Source organism: Plutella xylostella, chromosome 12, assembly GCF_932276165.1.
Source record: "Plutella xylostella chromosome 12, ilPluXylo3.1, whole genome shotgun sequence".
In the NCBI taxonomy this organism is placed as follows: Eukaryota; Metazoa; Arthropoda; class Insecta; order Lepidoptera; family Plutellidae; genus Plutella; species Plutella xylostella.
Genome location: NC_063992.1, coordinates 4,974,125 through 4,997,099, shown reverse-complemented (window position 1 = coordinate 4,997,099; position 22,975 = coordinate 4,974,125). Strand labels below are relative to the sequence as shown.

The 22,975-nt window shown below is 39.4% G+C and overlaps 1 protein-coding gene across 1 annotated transcript in view; it reads right to left on the bottom strand.

Annotated features, from left to right (window-relative positions):
- Window positions 1-22,608, bottom strand: part of LOC105395932 (cadherin-23) — a 31,717-nt gene extending 9,109 nt beyond the window's left edge. Inside the window, exons 1-20 of the mRNA XM_048624775.1 lie at window positions 22,427-22,608; window positions 12,995-13,407; window positions 12,253-12,404; window positions 11,792-12,010; window positions 10,719-11,010; window positions 10,383-10,555; window positions 9,753-9,950; window positions 9,399-9,592; window positions 8,886-9,086; window positions 8,321-8,595; window positions 7,771-7,928; window positions 6,634-6,789; window positions 6,132-6,311; window positions 5,218-5,352; window positions 4,633-4,817; window positions 4,101-4,360; window positions 3,674-3,837; window positions 3,194-3,361; window positions 1,634-1,791; window positions 1,177-1,358 (exon numbers count right to left, since the gene is read on the bottom strand). Of these exons, the coding sequence (XP_048480732.1) occupies window positions 1,177-1,358; window positions 1,634-1,791; window positions 3,194-3,361; window positions 3,674-3,837; window positions 4,101-4,360; window positions 4,633-4,817; window positions 5,218-5,352; window positions 6,132-6,311; window positions 6,634-6,789; window positions 7,771-7,928; window positions 8,321-8,595; window positions 8,886-9,086; window positions 9,399-9,592; window positions 9,753-9,950; window positions 10,383-10,555; window positions 10,719-11,010; window positions 11,792-12,010; window positions 12,253-12,404; window positions 12,995-13,184 (3,640 nt within the window). The 5' untranslated portion in view covers window positions 13,185-13,407; window positions 22,427-22,608. The remainder of the gene's footprint in view (window positions 1-1,176; window positions 1,359-1,633; window positions 1,792-3,193; window positions 3,362-3,673; window positions 3,838-4,100; window positions 4,361-4,632; window positions 4,818-5,217; window positions 5,353-6,131; window positions 6,312-6,633; window positions 6,790-7,770; window positions 7,929-8,320; window positions 8,596-8,885; window positions 9,087-9,398; window positions 9,593-9,752; window positions 9,951-10,382; window positions 10,556-10,718; window positions 11,011-11,791; window positions 12,011-12,252; window positions 12,405-12,994; window positions 13,408-22,426) is intronic.
- Window positions 22,609-22,975: the final 367 nt, after the last annotated feature.

Below are 22,975 nucleotides of genomic sequence, written 5' to 3'. Positions count from 1 at the left end.
TATCAATGGAAAGGTCTTTTAAAATGATATAAAGTTTTCTAAAAAACATTTTTCTTAAAGTGAACGGTTTTTGAGATATCAGCTCTCAAAGTCGTAAAAAGTATGTCCCCCCCCCTCTATTTTTATAACTACGGGGTATAAAATTCTAAAAAAAATAGAGGTGATGCATGCTAATTAACTCTTTCAACGATTTTTGGTTTGATCAAAGTATCTCTTATAGTTTTTGAGATAGGTTGATTTAAAGTTTATTATATTTGCTGCTACGGAACCCTTTGTGCGCGAGCCCGACTCGCACTTGGCCGGTTTTTTTATCATTAGAATTTAGATAAGATAAATGGAAATATATTAATGTTTATAAACACTTTTGGGGCAAAATATGATAAGTTTATTATTAAATGATAATGAAAATATTATGTACATATCTTAGTACTTATCTTAGTAAATTGTCTCTTCCATCCAAAGGTTGTCTGGTAGAGATTGCTTTAAGCAATAAGGCCGCCTTTTTTGTACTATGTTATGTATATAAGTTGTGAATTGTAATGTTTTATTTATTTATTTATTTTTATATGTGTTTTTAATGGTGCAAAATAAAGAGTATTCTATTCTATTCTATTCTTATCTGACGAATAATATAAATATCTTCAATTTTCTGAATAATTTATATATGTTGGCCTCATATACATAGTACGAGGAAGATTGAGTTTTTATCTCCCAGCAGATGAAAAAAGGGAATAGATAAGATAAAGAGCCATTTCTCATTCTCTACCACTACATGGATGAAAGGGACAGATGAGAAAGAAAGAGTTCCCTCGCACCATATAGAACTGCACGCGTCTTCTGGGCGTGGCCATGTCATCTGCATCGGTGGCGCGGACGCTCGTGATTGGCCCATTATATTTACGTGTGAGAGAGAAAGTTACATACCGTGCCCTTTCCCTCCCACCAGATGGAACTGCACTCGTCCGTTGGGCGTGGCCGCATCATCAACTTCAGGTCTCACAGAACGACGTGATTGGCTCATGATGTTAGTGTGAGAAAGAGAGATACATACCGTGCCCTTTCCCTCCCACCAGATGGAACTGCACTCGTCCGTTGGGCGTGGCCGCATCATCAACTTCAGGTCTCACAGAACGACGTGATTGGCTCATGATGTTAGTGTGAGAAAGCGATACATACCGTGCCCTTTCCCTCCCACCAGATGGAACTGCACTCGTCCGTTGGGCGTGGCCGTGTCGTCTGCATCGGTGGCGCGGACGCTCGTGATTGGCTCCCGGTGTTTGTGGAACTCCGTCACAGTGGTGCAGTCTGGCGGCAGTTGCAGGATAGGAGCGTTGTCGTTCACGTCTTCTATGTGGACTCTGCAAGAGGAAAATAATAATTTGAACCAAATATACGATTTAACGACGCATTAAAATATGCGTATTCAAAGAGACAATCAGTTTTTATAACCGGCTTTTATTTCTATTTGTCTTCTATTATTTTATTATCCTTGATAAGGAAGCCAGAGGACAGGAAAGAGTATTGTATCGCTCCAGAAGACCTATTTTATCTTGCCTATGTCCAGAAGTGGAAAATAACGAGCTCATAACGACGAAGCAAAGTACTAGGAGCACATAATCTCAAAGGAACTTACACGATCTGTTTAAACGCGTTCCTGCTCTCGCCGCTCAGGTATCCGAACTGGTAGTTGTCCCACGCCTCTATGACAAGGTTGTATGTGGCCTGCGTCTCCCGGTCCAAGTAGTCGGATACTGTCACTGTGCCCGTGTCAGCGTTGATTAGGAATTTACCCTGCGGAAATGGAGTGAATGTTAATTAAGTTTAGGTCCATTTGTTTTGTAACATAAGTGACCGGTTCAGTAGTAATACGAATAGAGAGTGGCTAGCTTGTAATTTTGCTTTCATAATCTCAAAATATAACTATTAGGATCTTTAACTAAATATTTTAGAACATAAGGTGGCAGTTACGGCTAAAGCGGAACCGAAAGTACCTATAATAATAATTGTCATAGTTTTGAAGAAAAAACTGTGCGTCCCCCGGTAGGCACGACGTCTTCCGTGATACATGGTAACTCTTGGCTATGTGTGGCACTCATTAACCCACAAGACCAAAATCAACCGAATCCACCCACACAACCCACCTGGGTAGACACTCGGTCTAGTACATAGGTGATCTTGCTGTAGTCGGCGCTGTCGGCGTCGCTGGCTGCGATGGTCACCACCACTCAACCCACCTGAGTAGACACTCGGTCCCTCAACCCACCTGAGTAGACACTCGGTCCCTCAACCCACCTGAGTAGACACTCGGTCCCTCAACCCACCTGAGTAGACACTCGGTCCAGTAGATAGGTGATCTTGCTGTAGTCGGCGCTGTCGGCGTCGCTAGCCACGATGGTCGCCACCACTCGACCCACCTGAGTAGACACTCGGTCCTTCAACCCACCTGAGTAGTCACTCGGTCCAGTAGATAGGTGATCTTGCTGTAGTCAGCGCTGTCGGCGTCGCTAGCCGCGATGGTCGCCACCACTCGACCCACCTGAGTAGACACTCGGTCCCTCAACCCACCTGAGTAGACACTCGGTCCAGTAGATAGGTGATCTTGCTGTAGTCGGCGCTGTCGGCGTCGTTTGCCGCGATGGTCGCCACTAGGGCATGCAATACCGCAATACCGGTATTCGTAATACCGGTATCAGGGACAAAATTCACGCTTTTTTCAATACCGGTATTGAAAGTTAATACCGGTATTGAAATAATACCGGAATCGGACTTTTTTAGGCTATAATAAAGCCATTAAGATATAGTATTCCTATGTTCTGTGAAAGCGCACTTGTTTCCAACCGTTTCATGCAGTTTTCGGCCGTTTGATATACTGTTGTCCATGCGTGAACGGACACTGGATGTAAAAATAAAAATTGATTCTAAAATTTAAACTCTAATACTCATTTCTTGTAAAAATCTATTAAAAAAAACTAAATTTCATTGCTTTTTCTCCTTTTATTTTGACCTATACGACCTTTAATCACAATATATGCCATTTATTACAAGGAAATCTAATACCGGTATTAGTACCGGGATCCCGGTATTGAGTTGCAATACCGGAGCTCAATACCGGTATTGAAAATAGTTCCGGTATTGCATGCCCTAGTCGCCACCACTCGACCTACCTGAGTAGACACTCGGTCCCTCAACCCACCTGAGTAGACACTCGGTCCAGTAGATAGGTGATCTTGCTGTAGTCGGCGCTGTCGGCGTCGTTTGCCGCGATGGTCGCCACCACGGTCCCTGGGGCGGCATTCTCCGGGATAATGTATGAAGAGGGGGAGGGCGGGAAGTAAGGGTTGTTGTCGTTTTCGTCTAGGACCTGGGGGAGAATATAACATGTATTAAAAATACAAAATATTTATTCTAGGATTTTAGTCACATACAGTCCCCATTGAATTTAAGCTATCCGTAAGGCACAATAGAAACCATTTATCTAGTCCAAAATGACCGCTATCTCCGTGTTGCATTTATGAACGAATAATAAGAGAGCATCAGGATTTTTTCCATCCATTAATATTGGCCAATGGGGCGGCACTCAGATTTAACTCATGCACCCGCACCTCCAATGGGACTTATGCGACCTATAAAGTGTCTTACACAAGTGGTTATTACTGTAAAATGTATAACAAACCTGTATAAACAGGTCGACGGCGGCGCGGCGCGCAGGCTGGCCGCTGTCTACAGCTGTCACTGTCAAGTTCATGTAGGAACACGCCTCGTGGTCTATACGGTTAGCTACTACGATCTCGCCAGTCTTGCTGTCTAGATGCACTAGGCTTGTTAGGTTCTCTGGGCCTGGAATTTGGATAAAGTAATTGTTAGTATTACATAAAATAATGTACCTAAAACGTCACCAAGGATACAACATTCGTATTTCTATTGGACATAGTTTTCTTTATTTCTATCAAAAATAGTCAACATAATACTGATATATGTATTTAGATTGGTGAGATATACCCGTATTATGTTAAATTTTACAAGATATTGCAAAACGTTTATTGGAAGAGTCAACTCCATGTATCCATGTATGAATAATGATAGTGAATGCAAAGTCTCACCTTCCAGAAAATACGTCATAGTGCGATTCTTATCCGCGTCATCCGCCACAACCGTAGCAATATTGACGCCATTCTTAGAATTCTCCGTTATAGAGCTCTTGTAGAACGGTTTCCTGAACTTCGGGTTGTTATCGTTTTCGTCCTCGATCATTATGGTGAGTGTGGCGGAGGCTTTCTGAGGCGGGCCCGAGTCTAGAGCCGCCATGTCTTGTACTGTTAGAACTAGCTTCACCATCTCTATGCGCTCCCGGTCGATTATTCTGCAAGGTTTTAAGAGTTGATGTAAGTAGACGCAATACTTCTTTCTACTCGTTGGCCGCCACAGCAGTGTAGGCGAGATATTCGACCAATGGCAAAACGCTCAGATCACGTCAGGGTCACCAGTTTAGCTTGTTGTTGCCTAGCTTACGAAGTCAGTTAGTGCGATTTTGGCAAATAAATATCCAAAGCTATTTGAGATTTATAATGAGCCAGTACGGGTATTATGAAAAAAATATATCAACTTCAATCTACTTTGCTCCTATAATCTTACCTGGCAACCCTCAAACTGCCATCCACATTGTTCAGATCAAACAGCGACACATAATCATAGTCAGTAGGCGGCACCAACACTCCATCCTCGTCTCTCGCGATACTGTTGTCTCTGTCTATCGAGTAGCGTAGTACAGGCTGGTCGTCTAGGTCGTGCGCTTCGGCGCGGTAGATTATTGTTCCCACCTGGTGGTTAAAAAATAAAATTATTTTTAAAAGCTTCTTATGTTCATTATATTATTAAATCATTATTTATTAAAAGCTTCTTATATATACCGAACATACAGTGTGTTGCAAGTTTCGCGATTTCTCATAAATCAGTAAGTAAGGACCCTTCGCCACTGCGGCTTACTATACAAATTTTGCAACAACCTGTATTTCACGAGAGCTGATCAAAATGGCTGTTGTATTTACTGATAAACAAACAAATAATTGCCTGATTTATCATATCATAAGGAGACCTAAAATGTCTCTTGTGCAGTGGTGAACTGGTGCAAATTAGGTTGATTCACCAGTTAAATTATTTGTGCATTTGTGTAAGTAAAGTAACTATTTGTATTTATTTTTAAAAACTTAGTCAACCTACCTGAGTATTTTCCTTCACGCTAATCGTCCCGGGTTCGACGAACACCGGCGGTTTGTTGTTCACATCCACTATGGATATGTTCACTAGCACCGCCGCGCTCAGCTGTTGGTCGCCTATACCGCCGTCTAACGCCACCTGGTGAGCAAAATTATTACTTTAATAAACTATGGAATAAGTAGTGGAACAGTTAAAGAATGCCTTAGCCGTTTAACTAGCATTGGTCTGCGAACAAAGCTTTGAGCTATTGAGCTATTAATGGTATGTCACAATAATAGTTTAGATGACATTATGGTTTCATCACTTGGATGCACGAAGGCAATGTTCTCTAGTGGCGTATCACATGTTCGATTTGGGCACTGACTACTCAGGGACTAATGCTTCTCCGTCTGGCCAATCTTTTTACCACGGCGACAAACAAGAGTGTAGCTCTTGTTATTATCTCTGAGACGTTAGCACTTCGTAGTTATATGCGTTTTGCCAGCCCTATGATCTTTGTATCATTGCTGCTACTTCTGAACAACTGACCACAGTGAGCGTGTAGCGGCTGCTCTTGGGCCGGGTCTTGTCCGGGTCGAGCGTCGCCCCGCCGGCCACGGACACGGCCCCCGTCCCGGGGTCTATCACGAACTTGTCACTAGTCTAGACGGCACCATAGTCTAGGCGGTAGTGAAGCTGCTTCCGAAGCTTGGGGCCGCGGGTTCGTATCCCGCCCAGGGCAAACATTGGTGTGATGAGCACTTGTGTTTGCCTTGTGTCTGGATGTCGTTTATCAATTTAATATGTATTTATCTATTATATTTGTGTAGATATATTAGCTGTCCAACACCCATAACACAGGCTCTGCCTAGCTTGTGGTCGGATGGCTGTGTGTGAAATGTCCCCATATATTTATTATGGTCTGTTGAAAAACTCACCACAGTGAGCGTGTAGCGGCTGCTCTTGGGCCGGGTCTTGTCCGGGTCGAGCGTCGCCCCGCCGGCCACGGACACGGCCCCCGTCCCGGGGTCTATCACGAACTTGTCGCCGGCGCCTCGTTGTATGCGGTAGACTATGAGGTTGTTGGGGGATGAGCCGTCGTTGTCGCGGGCTTTCACCTGGAATTAAGGCAGGTATAGGTTATATTATCCGCATGAGGATTGTGAGTAAAGACGTAGATATGAAGTCACCAGTGGCTGTATAAGAAAGCCGATTACAAGGTGTTGCAAGAAGGGTATACTAAGCCGAAACCTACATGTGCAGTATTACCCTTTTTGCAACATTCTGTATACAAGAAAGCCAGATTGTTGTTATGTTCGGCATTTATATGACTTTCCTTGGGACAGGCCAATGTAATGAGTGTTAGGTAGGGTAGCCTGTAGTCACCGGCTACGGCTGGTGGCTAAAGTTGTCTGACGAAGATGATTATCTATAATTTACCTCAAGAACACTAGTCCCGCCAGGCATGTCCTCCGGTATGGCACGCTTATAGATCATCTGCTGGAACAGAGGCGCGTGGTCGTTGACGTCTTGCACGTAGATCGTCACCGGCACTGTGGATGATAGGGATGGTGTGCCGAAATCACGGGCTCTGACCTGGGAATATGATGTAGGTATGCCGTTAAAATACTCTAGGTATTTTGAAACAGCGAAAACAATGTATTTTAAACATGTAACATGTAAAAAAAGTTTTGGATTTGGGGATTACATTAGTTATAGTCGTGAGCATAACTTATGCTGAGAAATGAAGCCAATCACATTTCTGTGTTTAGCAGTCACTCTTATCTCCGTAGACAAAGATTCCATGCAGCGAAGGCTAGTTGACACTCACAGTGAGATGTATCGGTCGTATGTTGCTATTATCCCCCGGCAGCTGCTCGAAGTCGATCCCGCCGCGCGGAGACACGACCCCGAGCGCCGGGTCTATAGTGAAGTTGTCACTAGCGAGTACTCTATGTGCAATACATCGAAGTAGGAAAGAAGGCGGATGGAATCTCGCTTACTAAAACACTGAGGCACCACAATGGCGGCGACATGAGAGTGTGTGAGTGCGTAGGTGCGACGTGATTGGCGCGCGGCGGCGGCGAACTGACTTACTTTGAGTGTGAATGTGTATGTGTAATTGACTTACTTAGGGTGCCTCAGTTTTTGGTTAGCGAGATTCCTTCCGCCATATTTTCTACTTCCATGGTGCAATATATAAGACACTCACAGTGAGGTGTATCGGTCGTATGTTGCTATTATCCCCCGGCAGCTGCTCGAAGTCGATCCCGCCGCGCGGAGACACGACCCCGAGCGCCGGGTCTATCGTGAAGTTGTCGCTAGCGAGTACTCTATGTGCAATACATCGAAGTAGAAAAAAAGGCGGAAGGAATCTGGCTTACTAAAACACTGAGGCACCACAATGGCGGCGACATGAGAGTGTGGGTGCGCGCGGCGGCGAACTGACTTACTTTGAGTGTGAACGTGTGTATGTCGGGCTCGTGAAATTGATTTACTTAGGGTGCCTCAGTTTTTGGTTAGCGAGATTCCTTCCGCTATATTTTCTACTGCCATGGTGCAAAATAAGACACTCACAGTGAGATGTATCGGTCGTATGTTGCTATTATCCCCCGGCAGTTGCTCGAAGTCGATCCCGCCGCGCGGAGACACGACCCCGAGAGTCGGGTCTATAGTGAAGTTGTCTCGGAGCTCGCCGCCCACTAGCGAGTACTCTATGTGGCTGTTCTTTGTGCCTGGGGAGGGGAATAAAGTTGCATATAATATGTATGGGGTTTTTAGTAGACTAGTAGTAGAGTTTAGCTTTTATTTATGGGCAGATACCACTTAGATACAATTTAGTGAACACTTCTATGTTTGGGCTACACGAGGCTAGTTAAAAAACAGTAAGCCAAAGGCTACTTAGACATAATAGCAAGCTAGTGTTAATAAGCTAGCTATATATACGTATACTATTTTTTGGTTAGCTATCTTTTCAAGCTCCTGTAGTACGTAAGAGACGTGAAATAAAGAGAAACAAACGTCAACATTAGGCATTCATTTAAACTCTATTTAAACTATTACTAACACAAAATAATATTTGATTTCAACTTCAAATAAATCTTCGTAACTTATCATAACCACTCACCATTCAAATCCATATCCCTCGCCTCCAAAACCAGCGGATTCTCAAACTGCTTCTCATTTTCTAACAGTCTCGCTTCATATTTATTGGCTAAGAATATCGGAGCGTTGTCATTCACATCCTCTATATGTATGATCAGTTGCACCGTATTCCTATTGCCTCTGCCCAGATCGTCTCTTGCTTCTACTGTGAGGTAGTGGGTGGATGCTAGCTCTCTATCGAAGCTATCTCCGCCTTGCTTTACTGTTATCACGCCGGATACGGGGTTGAGGTTCAGGCTGTGAAGAAAGGAGTATAAGTGAGTTAAATATTGATGACCTAGGGATGTAGATGTTTACATTTGGATTTGATGAACAAGGGCTATGTGAGAGTATATCCGCGTCATACCGCGATGGAGAGTAGTGCCAACAACGCCATCTAGTATTCTGTAAACAACTCACCTGCCGCAGCGCCGCAGTGTAGATGCCATAATATCACTACGAATATGAGTGCTAACAGCGAAATCTAGTAGGAAGACATCTTAAGACCTAACAGTGACATCTAGTGTTCAGTATAACAAACAACTCACTTGCCGGCGACGGCCCCACTGAGACCCGTATAGCGGATGCCGCGAGTGCCATAACTGTCAGAGTCCTGATCCAGCGCCTGCACCCACGCCACGGTGGTGCCAGCCCCGGAGTCTTCAGGTATGGAGACGGAGTAGACCGGCTCGGTGAACTCGGGGAAGTTGTCGTTCTCGTCCTTTATGTGGACCATTATTGGGACAACGCTGTGAGTAGATAAAACAGTATGTATGTATGTATGTAGTAAGGCTATAAAATAAACAGCTCTTATTAAATTTATAAGATTAGTCAGGTAAAAGATTTTCGAAAGTGTATGACATATTTTGTGTTGGGTTTGTTGATTGCAGCTAAACGAGAGGAATACACAAGGCATCTCATTTGGTTTATTCATTGTACACAAGGTTCCAGACTCCAGTTCAAGTAACAGGTGTATGTGGCAAATTTCTTTGTATTAGGAACATGGACCTCTTATTCAATAACTCTAGGTATTAATAATTTGTATAGCTTCTGTATCTTACCTCATTTTAGGTTCATTTGCTACAATTTCCTTAGCAACCAGGCTGAAGTTCATGACAGTCACTCTTTCATAGTCCAGAGCTGCGGGGTCATTGACTCTGATTAGAAACGATGCTTCATTGATGCCCTTGAATGGAGTCACTTCAAACACACCATTATCACCTTCTAGGTACAGTTCAAATGTACCATTTTTACCCTAAAACCAAGTAATGGAGCGAATTTAAAATATATTGCATTTAGAATGTTCTAGGAAGGAGGTTTAGTCAATAGTAAAATTCTTCTTGTTTTAGGAATATCCACCTTTAGGCAAAAGCCATCAGGTGCATTAAATAATTAAAATCAAAAAAGCTATTCACCTGATCAAAATCAAACACTTCCGGTATAGCATCCTGCAGGAAGGCAATCGGAGTATTCTGCTGAGCATTCTCCAGCACCTCTCCTATGTACTTCTCGCTGCGGAACTGCGGGGCCTCGTCGTTGACGTCCATCACTATGATGGTCACCTCGGTGCTGGTGCTCGGCATGGGTGACACGCGGCGAGACTCCTCGGTGGCCTGGGGTGTTTAGAGTGTGATATAGCATCTATTGCGGTATATGTATTCTGGAAGCTTTTTATAATCATCACAACCTATCACATCCTTACTGTTGGGGTATGGGTCTCATTCTAATGAAGGAAGGGTTTTTTTGGCCAAGTCTACCACTCTGGCCTTATGACTCCTTTTTGTAATTGTTATCTGATATTTTATTTTAGTGCAACACCATCATAACCATGTTCTTCCCCATGGTGGCTTGAGACTGCTCTATTTCAACAGTACAATTAGGGCTGATTTTTCAATGGTCAGATAAGGGCTATCGCATCTGAATGTTTATATTTGACAGTGACAGCAACAAATTTATTCCTTGGATAACCTTTATCTGACCATTGAAAAATCAGCCCTTATTGTTTTAATTCAAATGTCAAAATTTAACTACAGTTTTAATCTTACCAATATTTCCAAAATATAAGCTCCATTGCTGTTCTGCGGGTCTTCTCTGTCCAGGGGGTTGATGGTGTAAACAATGCCAGAGCTGCTGTCGATGTCGAAGTGGTCTTCACCGCCAGAGATGATACTGTAGGATATACGGTTGTTGATTCCCCTGTCTCCATCAATAGCTCGCACTGGAAACAGATTGACAGTCTTTATTGGCTTGAATTTAAGAATATAAATGGTAAACTATAAGTAATGGCTTGGGATGCAGCAACACCACAGGTACAGATTTACAGGTACAGGTACTTACGCTGTAGGTAAAAACAAATTTAATAGCAATAACCCTCAACTAACCTTGCAACACTGGCGAGCCGACTGGTGCATCCTCGCTAATTCTGGTGACGGGACTCGCGACCACAAACTCCGGCGGCTGGTCCTCCACATCCTGGACCTTCACCAGAATAGCCGCTGTCCCGGTATTGACTCTTCCCTGATTGGCACGGTCGACCGCGAGAACGCGAAGTTGGTATAAAGATTTTCGCTCGTAATCCAAACGTTGAGTGAGACGCAAAACGCCTTTTCCGTTCACAGTTTGCACGGAAAACTTGTCTTCATCTCCGTCGAGTTCTTGTAAATGGTAAAGCACCTGCAAGAATATTATAAATAGTCTTTTTATCTTTTTTTGGAATTCGTATTCGTAATTTTTGAATCGTAAACAAAACAAACTCAAAAAAATAAATTTAATCTGTGGTGGACATGACACTGACAGACATAAAATACAATGTGGCGTTCGAACAACAATATCGCAGCACAATCTTGGGCCTTGGGCCATCAGAAGAAGGATGTTTTTGCTATAAAGTGAATATTCGGAAAGTAATAACATAACAATCGCAAAATCACGATAGTGTGTTCAAATCCACCGCCTTCTTTTTAAAATGTTTATTTTGCTACTCGACACTAGATGGCGTTAATTAGGAAAATTTATGAAGTGAGACCTATCGGACCATGAGATTGAACCTCGGTATTTAAAATTATTTAAGTGATTGTTTTTTTATAGCATTTTTTAAGTATTTTTTTCTAGCTTGGTACCGTTCTGGGTGGTTTTGTGTGAAATGTACCCCACATTTCAATTATACTTTATTAGGTATTTTAATTATAATCCGACATAAAATACCTATTTTATTTATAGTTTTACACATTTATAGGTTTAGTTCTTATTCATTAATTTGTTAGGATTGATAATAACAATATTATTCTATTATTGTAGATTAGATATACAAAGTTCACGCATGCCACCCAGATGGGCATAACACCTAGAAAAGGGGTAAATCAGGGGCTCACTCCACTTTTATTCTACGTTCTAAACTCACTTTTGCAAAGAAATATCCTGAAAATAAATAAATGAAATCAAGGAATAAAAAACTTACTTGTCCATAAGCTCCTTCATCTAAGTCTGTGGCTTCAACTGTGGCCAGAATGCCGGGGGAAGCGTCTTCTTTCACAGTGATTGCTGACGGGTAAGGTCTAAATATGGGTTCGTTGTCGTTCGTATCTTCTACTAAAATTAATAGACTTTGGGTGACAAAGTTGCCCTCCCCTAAAAGACCATCGGTGAGGGTTAATACAAAAGCGTACTCATCTCGACTCTGAAAAATAAGGTAGGGAGTTAGGTTTTTAAATTGTACTTAAAAAAATGCAACCTAATGCCACCTGAAGGGGAAGTCCCACATTCATAATATAGGTAACACTAGATGCTTAGATGCCCCAATTAGTACGTACTGCGCGTGTCAAATTTAGATAGAAAAAACTCAAAAAACTAATATTTACCTACCTACTACTCATTAAATACTCAGGTACCGACTTTAAACCTTTAAGCCTATTAACTCACCTCTCTATCTAATTCCTTAACTAAATAAATATTTGCTTCGTTGGACGAAATGGCTTCTAATCTTATAATATCGCTACCATGTTGGTCTCTTAATCCAAACTTCAACGGATCGCCGTCGGGGTCAATGCCCCGCAGTCGGTATATTAGGCTACCTGTAAAAAAAATCACCGTTTTCATAAAAAAAAGTATGTACTGTATAATATAATGCACCTCTCCAACTGCGAGACAAAGTTAATTAATTCGTGTTTTAGTAGCGTTGGTTTATCTAAATCAGAATGAGTCATATGCATTTGGAAAATGTTTGGAGGAGAGGAGAGACATGCTTTGGTGAACGCACTATAGCAGTAGGAACCGTATTCCTACCAACAAAGCGTTTCCAAAGCCATAGTTAAGTTAGATTAGCCGAAGCTTTGAGTGTAAACAATTCATGCTGTTGCTCGTAATAAATCGAAGCTCAAGCGTGAATGTTACGGAAAGAAACCGCTTTTCCGTCATTTTGGAAATGCCGAGTTAATAGGAATAGGGCGCCAGCCAGGTCATCCACTCGTCATAAAGCTTCCCCAGTTTACAGTCTGTTGTCTTGGCAACTCCACTTTTTGAAGAAACCCCCGTTCGGCAGCCGAGGCAAATTTCCGGTTGTCTGACTCAACTACTTAAACCTTACTTATGACTCATCCAAAATGTTTTCAACCAATCAATGTAGGTACTTAAAGCATGAATGCTCGCAAGTGCTGAAACTTACCAACTGGTGTATCAGGACCTTCTTTCAGTCTTACTACTATTTCTGACTGTCCATCTATGAGGAACCGAGGCGGTCGATTCGCAGTCACAGCTTGTGTAAAACATGCGGCTAAGAACCACCACAGGAATTTGCATTGTTTTAACCGGACCCTGGGCACCCCCCAGGTTTCTGAACGGACCCTGGCACTCATAATAATCGATATCGTTGATCATCTGTGACATGTCAGCCTCTGTTGTCTATGGGTGACGAGCATTTTCCCGCGGTTTTCCGTCGCACGGTTTCACCGTGGGAACTGCGCCAGTCTCCAAGCTGCCGATGCGTGCGCTACCGGTGAAAGTGTCGTCACCTCACGCTCTTGACTCCTTGAGCGACTTAATTGTTGCTACGTGATCGCCGGCTTGATTTCCGGGCATCTGCAAAAGAAACAATAGTTTAATTTGAAAATACTAACAATGCCCGATGGTTGAAAATGGTTAAGTAGTTACTTTTGTTTTGCCTCTGGCTTGCTTCCCCATACTCGCAAGTGTGAAACTAAACGCTACTGCTCTAGATTGATGACGGGAATTGAGAAATCCGTAACATAAGAGACAGTCTCAGGATATCAAGGAAACTACAAGGAATCTACAAGGTCCTAGTTCCTCTAACTGCCAGTTTTAATAACTGTCAAAATCGTATGATAATTACTGTCAGCTATCGATAGATAAAGTATTGAAACTGGCAGTAAATAGAGTTTAATGAAAATATTTCAGTGGCAATGGTTTGTTTGTAACATACAAATATAGCTTTAAAATGATTGTTTGGCCATGTATTGTCGTATAATTGGCCCACCAATAACATAAGCATCCATCAATAACAATGTCCTAACTAATTAATCCAAACATATTAAATCAAGTTTAGGAACATTGTAGATATTTGCGTACACCGAGTGTGAAACACTCGTACCCCCGATGTGCATCTACAGATTATCTTGAGGTTGAGCCAACTAGCGCATATCACAGGTTTTATTACCAAGTACCTGCGAACTATGGATGTAGTTTAAGTGCTAAGTTAAACTATACTTATCTGGACATTACAAATATTTTTTCAGTTAATGTAGGTAAGTACCTACTTAACTCCTTATAGGTGCTTAGATACAAATTAGTAGGTACCTACATAACAGTAATAAAAATATCGGTAGTCGTTTAATTTTATTGTTATTTTTTATGAAATTTGTCACAGAATGATAATAATTACAGCATAACTGACGCAATAGCTTTGCTTCATTTCCTAAGCAGGTAGGTAGGTACCTAGATTTTTATATTACGATCTTCCAACTATTGATATCTATTTTTGTAATATCGGTTCATTATCCTCTACATCTCTTCATATTCGTGCTTAAATTAAATTCCTAAACGAATAATTCAGCTTCATAACTACTAAGTATATGGCTAAATTATCTTGTCTTGTCAATCAAACACACAACCCTAAAAAATTATCGTTGTTAGTTTATAGAGTACTTACAAAATTGTAAAGCCACTTATGGAACTGATCATAATAACATTATGGATGGAATTAAACACTACTGCCTGTAAATCTTACAGAATTATTGAAAGCCCGTATATTTCTTAAACGCGTCTTTATTTGTTTTAAATAACTTAATTTACAGAGGAAGGTACCGACTACCTAAATAGTTTCTTCAGCTTTATAAATACTAGGAAAAAGTTCGTATTCGTTATGTTAAAAAGGCTTTATTATTAAATGTGGCGTATTCAGAACGCAGTTTCGGGTTGCGGTTTATCTATCTACTTTAGTACGTAATGTTACCTAATTTATTTCTTCACACAGTTCCATATCCGTCCGGAAATCAAAACGGAATTCGAACGAATGAAACGTTAAAATAAGTAAGACAAAAATGGATGATTCAACAAGGTTCACACGCGCCTCGGTTGCAAAACAATTGAAGAATTACATAAATATACTTATAATTAAATATGATGGCTTCGTAGGCATATGTTTTTATTGTCCGCTGAGCGCAGTGTCGTTGACGCGATATTTTTCAAAATTAGAATCCATTATCCACTATTCTACGTAGGGACTCGAACCATGGACCTAAATCTGACTTGGTTGCAATTATATTAGGTTTATTGGTAAATAATAAACTGGTATAATAACTGACGTATAAGAACTGACTGTATAATATAATAATGACTATACGTATAATAATTACTGTATAATAACTAACGTAGGTACATTTCTAAAACAATAATGAATTTTAAACTCGTTTGAAGAATTTACGACCCTGTCAGATGTATTACGATGTACATAACAAGGGTTAATGGATGATGAGAGCCGTGGCTATATTACATTGAATAAGAGGCAAATGAAAATAAGAATTCATTTTTACCTATCAATTAATCTTTTTCTATACTGTGTAGGATGGACCCAACCCAGAAAGACAGACTAAAACAGCACTGAAGGTATAATCACATACCATACGCTGAAACAAAAGACCCATCCACCGAAACGCAAGGCCATACCATATCCCAAATGTCATACTAAACTATAGGTACCTCAGTACTTTGACCTTACTGGCAAGTTCAAAAAATTACGTGAACCTTGATTTGCATACAGAGACAAAGAGTGACCCATTTAGTAAAAGTTCAAATGAGTATTTTTTTTTGTATAATGCGATTCTGATCATGATCCTGGCGATGAATATCAGAGTTAGTTTCGCATGACGCTTAAACCTAGCTAGCCTATTGGTTTTTTTTCTCACATACGGCCATCCGACCCCAAGCTAGGCAGAACCTGTGTTATGGGTATCGGACATCTGATATATCTACTCAAATACATAGATAGATACATACTAAATATAGATATCAACACCCAAGACCCGAGTACAAATATCTGTCTTTAAACAAATATCTGCCCCAGCCGGGAATCGAACCCATGACCTCGGCATAGCAGTCAGATTTATATAATATAAACAGGGTGTTGCAAAAACGGTATACTAAGCCGAAGCCTATAAGTGCAGTATGATATATCTAAGAACGAAAATAAAATTAGAATTTCAAAATTCGTGAAAAAAAATATTCATTTTCTATAGAAACTATGTTGGCCACGTGACTTTTTACTATGGAGAATGTCTTTTTTTTCGCGAATTTTGAAATTCTGATTTCATTTTGGGCTTAGATATACCATGCTGCACATGTAGGTTTCGACTTAGTATACCCTTTTTGCAACACCCTGTATAGGATACAGGATACCCTATTGAAGACTTTACATAATTTATACTCTATAGTTTTCAATATAGTCTAATAGCCAACATTTCTTGGCGTTCTGATTGATTGATTTGTCACTGAAAAATGTATATGTTCATGCAGATTCACTCAAAAGGTAAGTATATAAGACAATTTTTCAAGCAAAAAAAGCAAGATACAGGAAATGAAATCTACAGAAACAAGATGTCAAACACAAAATTGATGTGTTACAGTAATAGGTGGCAGACTTACGCATCAACCATAACCGAAGCCAGTGAGAAATAAAGAAAGCAGTCCATAGGTATTCACCTGGCAGATTTGGGAGAAAGTAGATATTACCGACAGACGGTCATTCGTCACACACTGCACTAGCATAATTGCAGTTAAGGTACTCTAAAATAAACGTAAATCAAAAAATGAAATTTTGAATTTGAATAACTAGATGCTTACCTAACGTGCTCTCAATTAATTAATGAAAGTGATCAATGAGATTTTACTATTACTGTATTGTGTAACGATCTTGTTAATTAAGAAAGCATCCATCTTCCAAATTTTATTTACGGTGATCATCACTTTTGCTTAATTGGTACCTAACTAGTTTTTTTTTTTAATATACCTGTATGCCTAATCATAGTGTTAAATCGTACATTCAACAATATTTTTGAAATATTGGTTCTAAAGGCTTAAAAATACATACGTACTCGTATGTAATTATAATATAAAACTTTTATTGAATCACATAATATCGAATCGGATGTTCACAATTTGTACTTCTATGATCGGACGGCAAAAGTCATGTAGACCTAGTATTAACGAATTAAGGCTAAGCCCATTACAGAAGGTAACTCTAACCATTAATTACATTTTACGGTTAATCTTATTAAATTAAATAAGTTAATTATAAAATTAGGTCAGCAAATACCTAGTTAGTTTGCGAAAACCTTTTAATAGCCATGAGTAATATTTTCTTCTTAATAATAACATATTCTTACTCACCTAGATTTAGACGCTACAGACAATCTAACTTATAGAGTTTAGGTATGTAAAATGTAGGTAGGTAATGTAGGTATAGTTTATTCGATTAGTAAAGCTTTGCAGTTCTACCTAATCGATACGTTACATCGAACACTATAAATTACGTAGACATGATAGATTCGTTTTATCACATTAAAGATTCGACACACAGATACTCCCACTTCTAAAAGTTACGTATAACTATTCACTTAATCCATGGAAACGCATTGTTAAAAATATCACGAAAAATTTATAAGGTTTATAGGTTAATAGCATAGAACAACGTTAACAGCAAATTATAGAGTTTGTAGATAATCGTGAACAATATTGATTTTCACGAAACCACGCACGATTTTTTGTAATTGCTAACTTGAAGTAAGCAGTTAGTAATTTTATTAAAGGATAGCCTATACAAAGTAAGTAGCGTGGATACAAATGTGAGTATGTATCAGATTGATGATATATTACATATCTTGCAAAAATAGATCCCAACATAGAATCCTGGTGAAAACAGAATATAATAGAATACTAACAAATGTCTGATTAGGTATGGGACTTATGAGGTACTTTTCTTAGTATAAAGGTACAATCTTACCTCATATTTTATACGTGGATATAAATTGTAAAAGCCTACTAGACAACCGTACCTAAGCTCAGAATGGAACCAGAACCCATCTCTAGACAAAGCAGGTGAACTAGTTTTTATAGGAAAGCTATCTGTGACTCGCCTTAGTGCGCTTATTGTAAGTAGAGTAAGGTTGCCTTTTACAGATGAAATTATACACTTTACGGAAGCGTCTCTAGGAAAAATGTATCTCTTTGAGACTTTGGAAGAAGAACGCGTTGGAAGGGATCAGTAGACACAGTAGTTTTTGAAAAAAAATATATGAAATATTGTCTGTAAGTTTGAATATCTGTCTGTTTAATCTTTAACCCATAAAGTAGGTAACAATAACAAGCATTATTTATATTTATTTATAAGTAGCTGGTCCCGCGAGCTTCGTTTCGCCTTAAAAAGTTTTCCCGTGGGAATTCCGGGATAAAAAGTAGCCTATGTTCTTTCTCAGTGGGATATGTATACCAAATTTCATTCAAATCCGTTCAGTAGTTTTGACGTGCAAGAGTAACAAACAGACAGACACTTACTTTCGCATTTATAACATTAGGTAGGATAACAAGTATTATTTATTAAAATTGGTTTAAGTATTGTGGTCAAACAATTGTTTAACCATACGATATTTGCTGCGTTCTTAGCTCGTCTTCGGACACTGTATCTAATCCATCCTCACTTTTTCCACCAACATATGGGTGGTTTTCATCAACATTGCAAGTTTGCAAAATCAACAACAACTTGTGGTAGGAATGAATAGAGTGCGCGCGTTGAACTCTTTTGTATGCCCAATAAAACAATTTGGTTCATCTTTTAATTTTTAACTTTGAGTGTTTATTAAATTATTAATTCACATCCATTTTATTATACAAACTTAATTACTCTAATACTCATACAATCCGATACAATGATGCAATTTAAATCCACAAATAGGTAGGTAGGTAGTAATGGAACATATGGAAATTAGTTGCAATCATCTTCCGAATTGGAGATTAAAAGAAATTTTGGTTGTAACTTGGAAATTTCAGAATTTTTTTTTTTCTTTATCATGATTTAATTAAGTAGGTACCGAGGGAACATTTACAAATAGTAGGTATCACAAAAATCAAACGTTCGTTAATTTTAGAACACACCTGGTTGCTCTGATATCGTGCCCAAAGTCATTTAAAATGTATGACGATTGGTAGTTAGTTGCATTAAAGTTTAGTATGTAATAATCATACAGAGTATAGTTTAATTTGATATATAGCTAGTATAATAACGGTGTTATTTATATGGGTACATAATTAAGTTATGTATGGTGAAAGCTTTAATGTTTATGGGGAAAACTAATTATTTACATAGGTATTGGTTACACAATGATAATCACACCGTTATTATATATTTTTATGCCTTCTGATGTTGTCTAAAGGGTTGGCAGTTTTGAAACGAGTATAATGAATAGGATTGCTGAGTGGATTTTCTTCGTGCTCACAATAACATAATTGCATCCTCAAGCCACAAGGGTTTAGTTGCTTGCCACGTAGCTGTATTGCCGTTATGTATGTAAGTATGTTATAACTTTATCACTTATACCATAAAAATATTCTGCACAACTCGTTTTTTGTCTTTAAAATCTTTAAATTAATATAACATATTTTTAAAAGCATAACTTATATTTTGAAAGGCTTCGTATGTACCAGGAGCGCAGGTTGGAACAGAGGTAAGTGATACCGACACCGGACACCGGCGGCGGCGGCGGGTTCCCGAGGGAGCCACGCTTCGTCGCGTCGACACGCTTGCTGCCCTCAAGGCTACACTCTTATTTCTACAGTAGCAAAGGTCAGAATGCCTTACATAGGGGTGACTCCGTGATGGTACGACACCTGCCTGAGTTCCGAACTAAATGTTGAAAGTTTGTACGATACCTTATGGGATATGATGTAGAAAGAGGGTTATGTGCAGTTCATTAAGTAGTAAAGAAATAGGACTGTTTTATATTACATACAGGTACCTAATAACTACGTATATGATAGTAGATGCCCACTGATGACAATGTCTTTTAATAATAAGCATAACACGAGAAGAAAATCTTCAAGAAAGTGTGTGAAAAACCGCATAAGATCGCTAAATGCTATGCAGCTAAGTGTCAATATCAATAAAGTATCATCACACTTGGCAGCGATAAGAAAAGAATTGCATGGGATTATTTCCATCTTCGCCATAGTGTACTGGCTCTCACGATTTCCCGCGGGTGAATAAAAAAGAAATGAAAATGTTTGCAACAATAGAGAATCGATACTGCTCGGTTAGTAACAATTGCAGGGACTAAATAGGATCATAGATTGATGAAATCGAATCACTGAAATCGTGGCCTATTGGAATTGATAGCAATAATAGAGAAAACATTAATGTGTATTTGATGCAAGATTCGATGGTAATCAGAGGTCTCGCTTTAGGTTCTTACGTACTTAATTGGTGGTTCGTAAGTACAATGAAGCTATGGGAATTTTAATTGTGACATTTGCTTATGAAATTACCTGTAAGTAAATTAATTATAATGTAGAACTGACTAGCGAAAGTGTGTTAATGTTTTGAAATATTGTTCTCATGATAGAGTCGGGTCGTTGCAGAGAGCAAATTGCCTGCCTAGGTGAGCAATTCCAACTAATAGTGCTACACGAAAGTGACAATTTGTAACACATTTGATTTAATTTAGCCATGTCCCAATTAAGTACCACCGTTTCTTAATTGGAGTAAAAGCGCTAGCACATTTATATTATGTGTAAAATGTGAAGGAACTAGAATAGATCTAGACTAGAATCTCTTCTCTTCTTCCTTGCCTTATCCTTATTTAGGGTCGGCTTTGTTCGTCATGTCACGCCATTTAACCCTATCCTCTGTCATATCCTCATTCACTCCACACTCTTTCATATTTTCTTTCACGCAATCAAACCACGTCTTTCTTGGTCTTCCTCTCTTACGCCTTCCGTTGGGGTCTCATTTCCAACACTTTCTTTGAAACATAATCATCTTCTCTTCTCATCTCATCTAGACTAGAATCTGGCCCTGTAGCACAGGGCGCTGCTAAGACGTGACAAGAGTTCTCCGTCGCGCTCGCTCTTGAGGCTGCGCGATGTGAGTGAGCGCGATGCAAAACTCTTGTCACGTCTTAAATGCGCCCCGTACTAGCCCTTCTGGAGGTTCTATAATAGCGATCACGTTAGTTAAAATCAAACTCAAAATCCAAACCATCTGCATGCTGGTCACCTTTAAACCTCATCAAATTTGGTTAAGTTTCTTTTCATTTGGATATCCGTTCAGCACAATTTACTTAGTTAGCCTTGAAGTATCGTCGAATCATTTAACAAATGCGAATTTGCATGAAAACTTTCTTCAATTCAAATCAACTTGTAATTTGTTTGCCCTATAAATGAGTGAAGCCTCTGTCACGATCTAGTTACCGCTGTAATTTACTTTATTTTTATATTTTCGGCAAATGCTTAGTTGTGATGTCCGGCACCCAGCTCTAGGTACACTAGGAAGACTTTTTTTTTCTAGAATAGTCTACTCCAAAAAATTTGTTTACGTTTTCTGCCATGCATCGGAGAAGTAATATGCCAAGAGAAAATTCCAATGCTTTGCTAAAAACACCTCTTTTTTTGCTTACATTATGAGTAGGTTTAAAACGTTAGAAAATTAAAATAAGAAAAGAAGTTCACGGGAAAACCATTTTTAAGGCCATGGATAGCCTGCGGGTCACAATTTAAGTATGTACTATAATAATACAGAGATTTCGAGGTTTCCGGCTAAGCTGTCTTTCCTGCATACAATACCTAAGTTTTCAATAACCTTTTGGAATATTTTCTTTTTTGTATCACCATGTATATGCGTATCATATTTTAATAACATGGTTCTTTCGTTCTATGGAGGAAAGCTGTGAGAAAAATGTTGATGGTATTAGATGATAAAGAGGTTTATGAAAGCTTTTCTATGTTTAATCTAAAAATGTAGGGATGTGAATTCCACTTGTACCTTTGAGCAAATTTTGAAGATATGTATAGGGTCCATACCTAAGTAGTTACACTAAAAACATAAAACACCAGTTTCCGAGACAATATTCAATTTTTCACTGATTAAAGTGTGAATATGATTATACCTAATAGAGGTATAGTGTTAAAAGTTGCGAGCGAAGAAGAAGGTTACCTACGTATGGGTTAACATTAGCTATGAGTTTTGTAGCATTCCCGAATAGTCAATCTAGGTATTTTATGTACGAATCCGAAAATACAACCAAAGTTTACAATAACCACGAGCAATGGTAAAATATTGTCATCTAACTAAGTCTAAACAACTGTTGTAGTCTAGTAAACTAAGTCAGGATCCATGGACTCCCATTCCTGTCCCAGGTCAGGCCATATCCTTATCAGGCTTCGTTGAATTTTATTATAATATAAAAATTATTAATCTGTATTGGTAACCATGAATTACCATTTTAGTAATTAATTATCCTAAGACCTATTTTAAAGTAGTTCGTATGAGTTGAGACTTAAACACATAAAGGTAAAAACATAAACAAACAATATTTACCGGCAAGAAAACCCAGTCCGTGAAAACTTTCCACAGCACACAAAACTGAATTCTAAAAATCTAATGAACCATCCATCAATTGAAAAGTACAGTCATTGACAACAGTGTCTAAAGGTTAACCGTCCACTGCACTTCCTATTTTCGTGTTTCATTCACTGGCGAGTACAGTCGAGCGGAGAAGCGCTCGCGCCCGGAGCTTGCACGCGACTGTCTGTTTAGTTGTTTACTAGCGTAGTGGAGTTACCCCGATAGTAGGGCCTGCGGTAAATGGAAAGCCTAGTGCTGCGGTTAGGGCTTCAAGAATGATGAAAGATTGAGGCATGAATTCAGATAACTACTGATAAAAGTAAGTACTTATAACCTGAAGCAGCCTGAAGTCTAAATAGGATATTATTGTTAAAAATGCATAATATATTTTCAATATTTAGTATTGAAAATATATTATCCATTTTCATTATTAAGCTGGGACGACGAGCTACGAGCCAGGTGCCCCATGTGGAGAAGACTTGCGCGTTCCAGAGAACATTGGAATATTATGTGTCAGCTGAG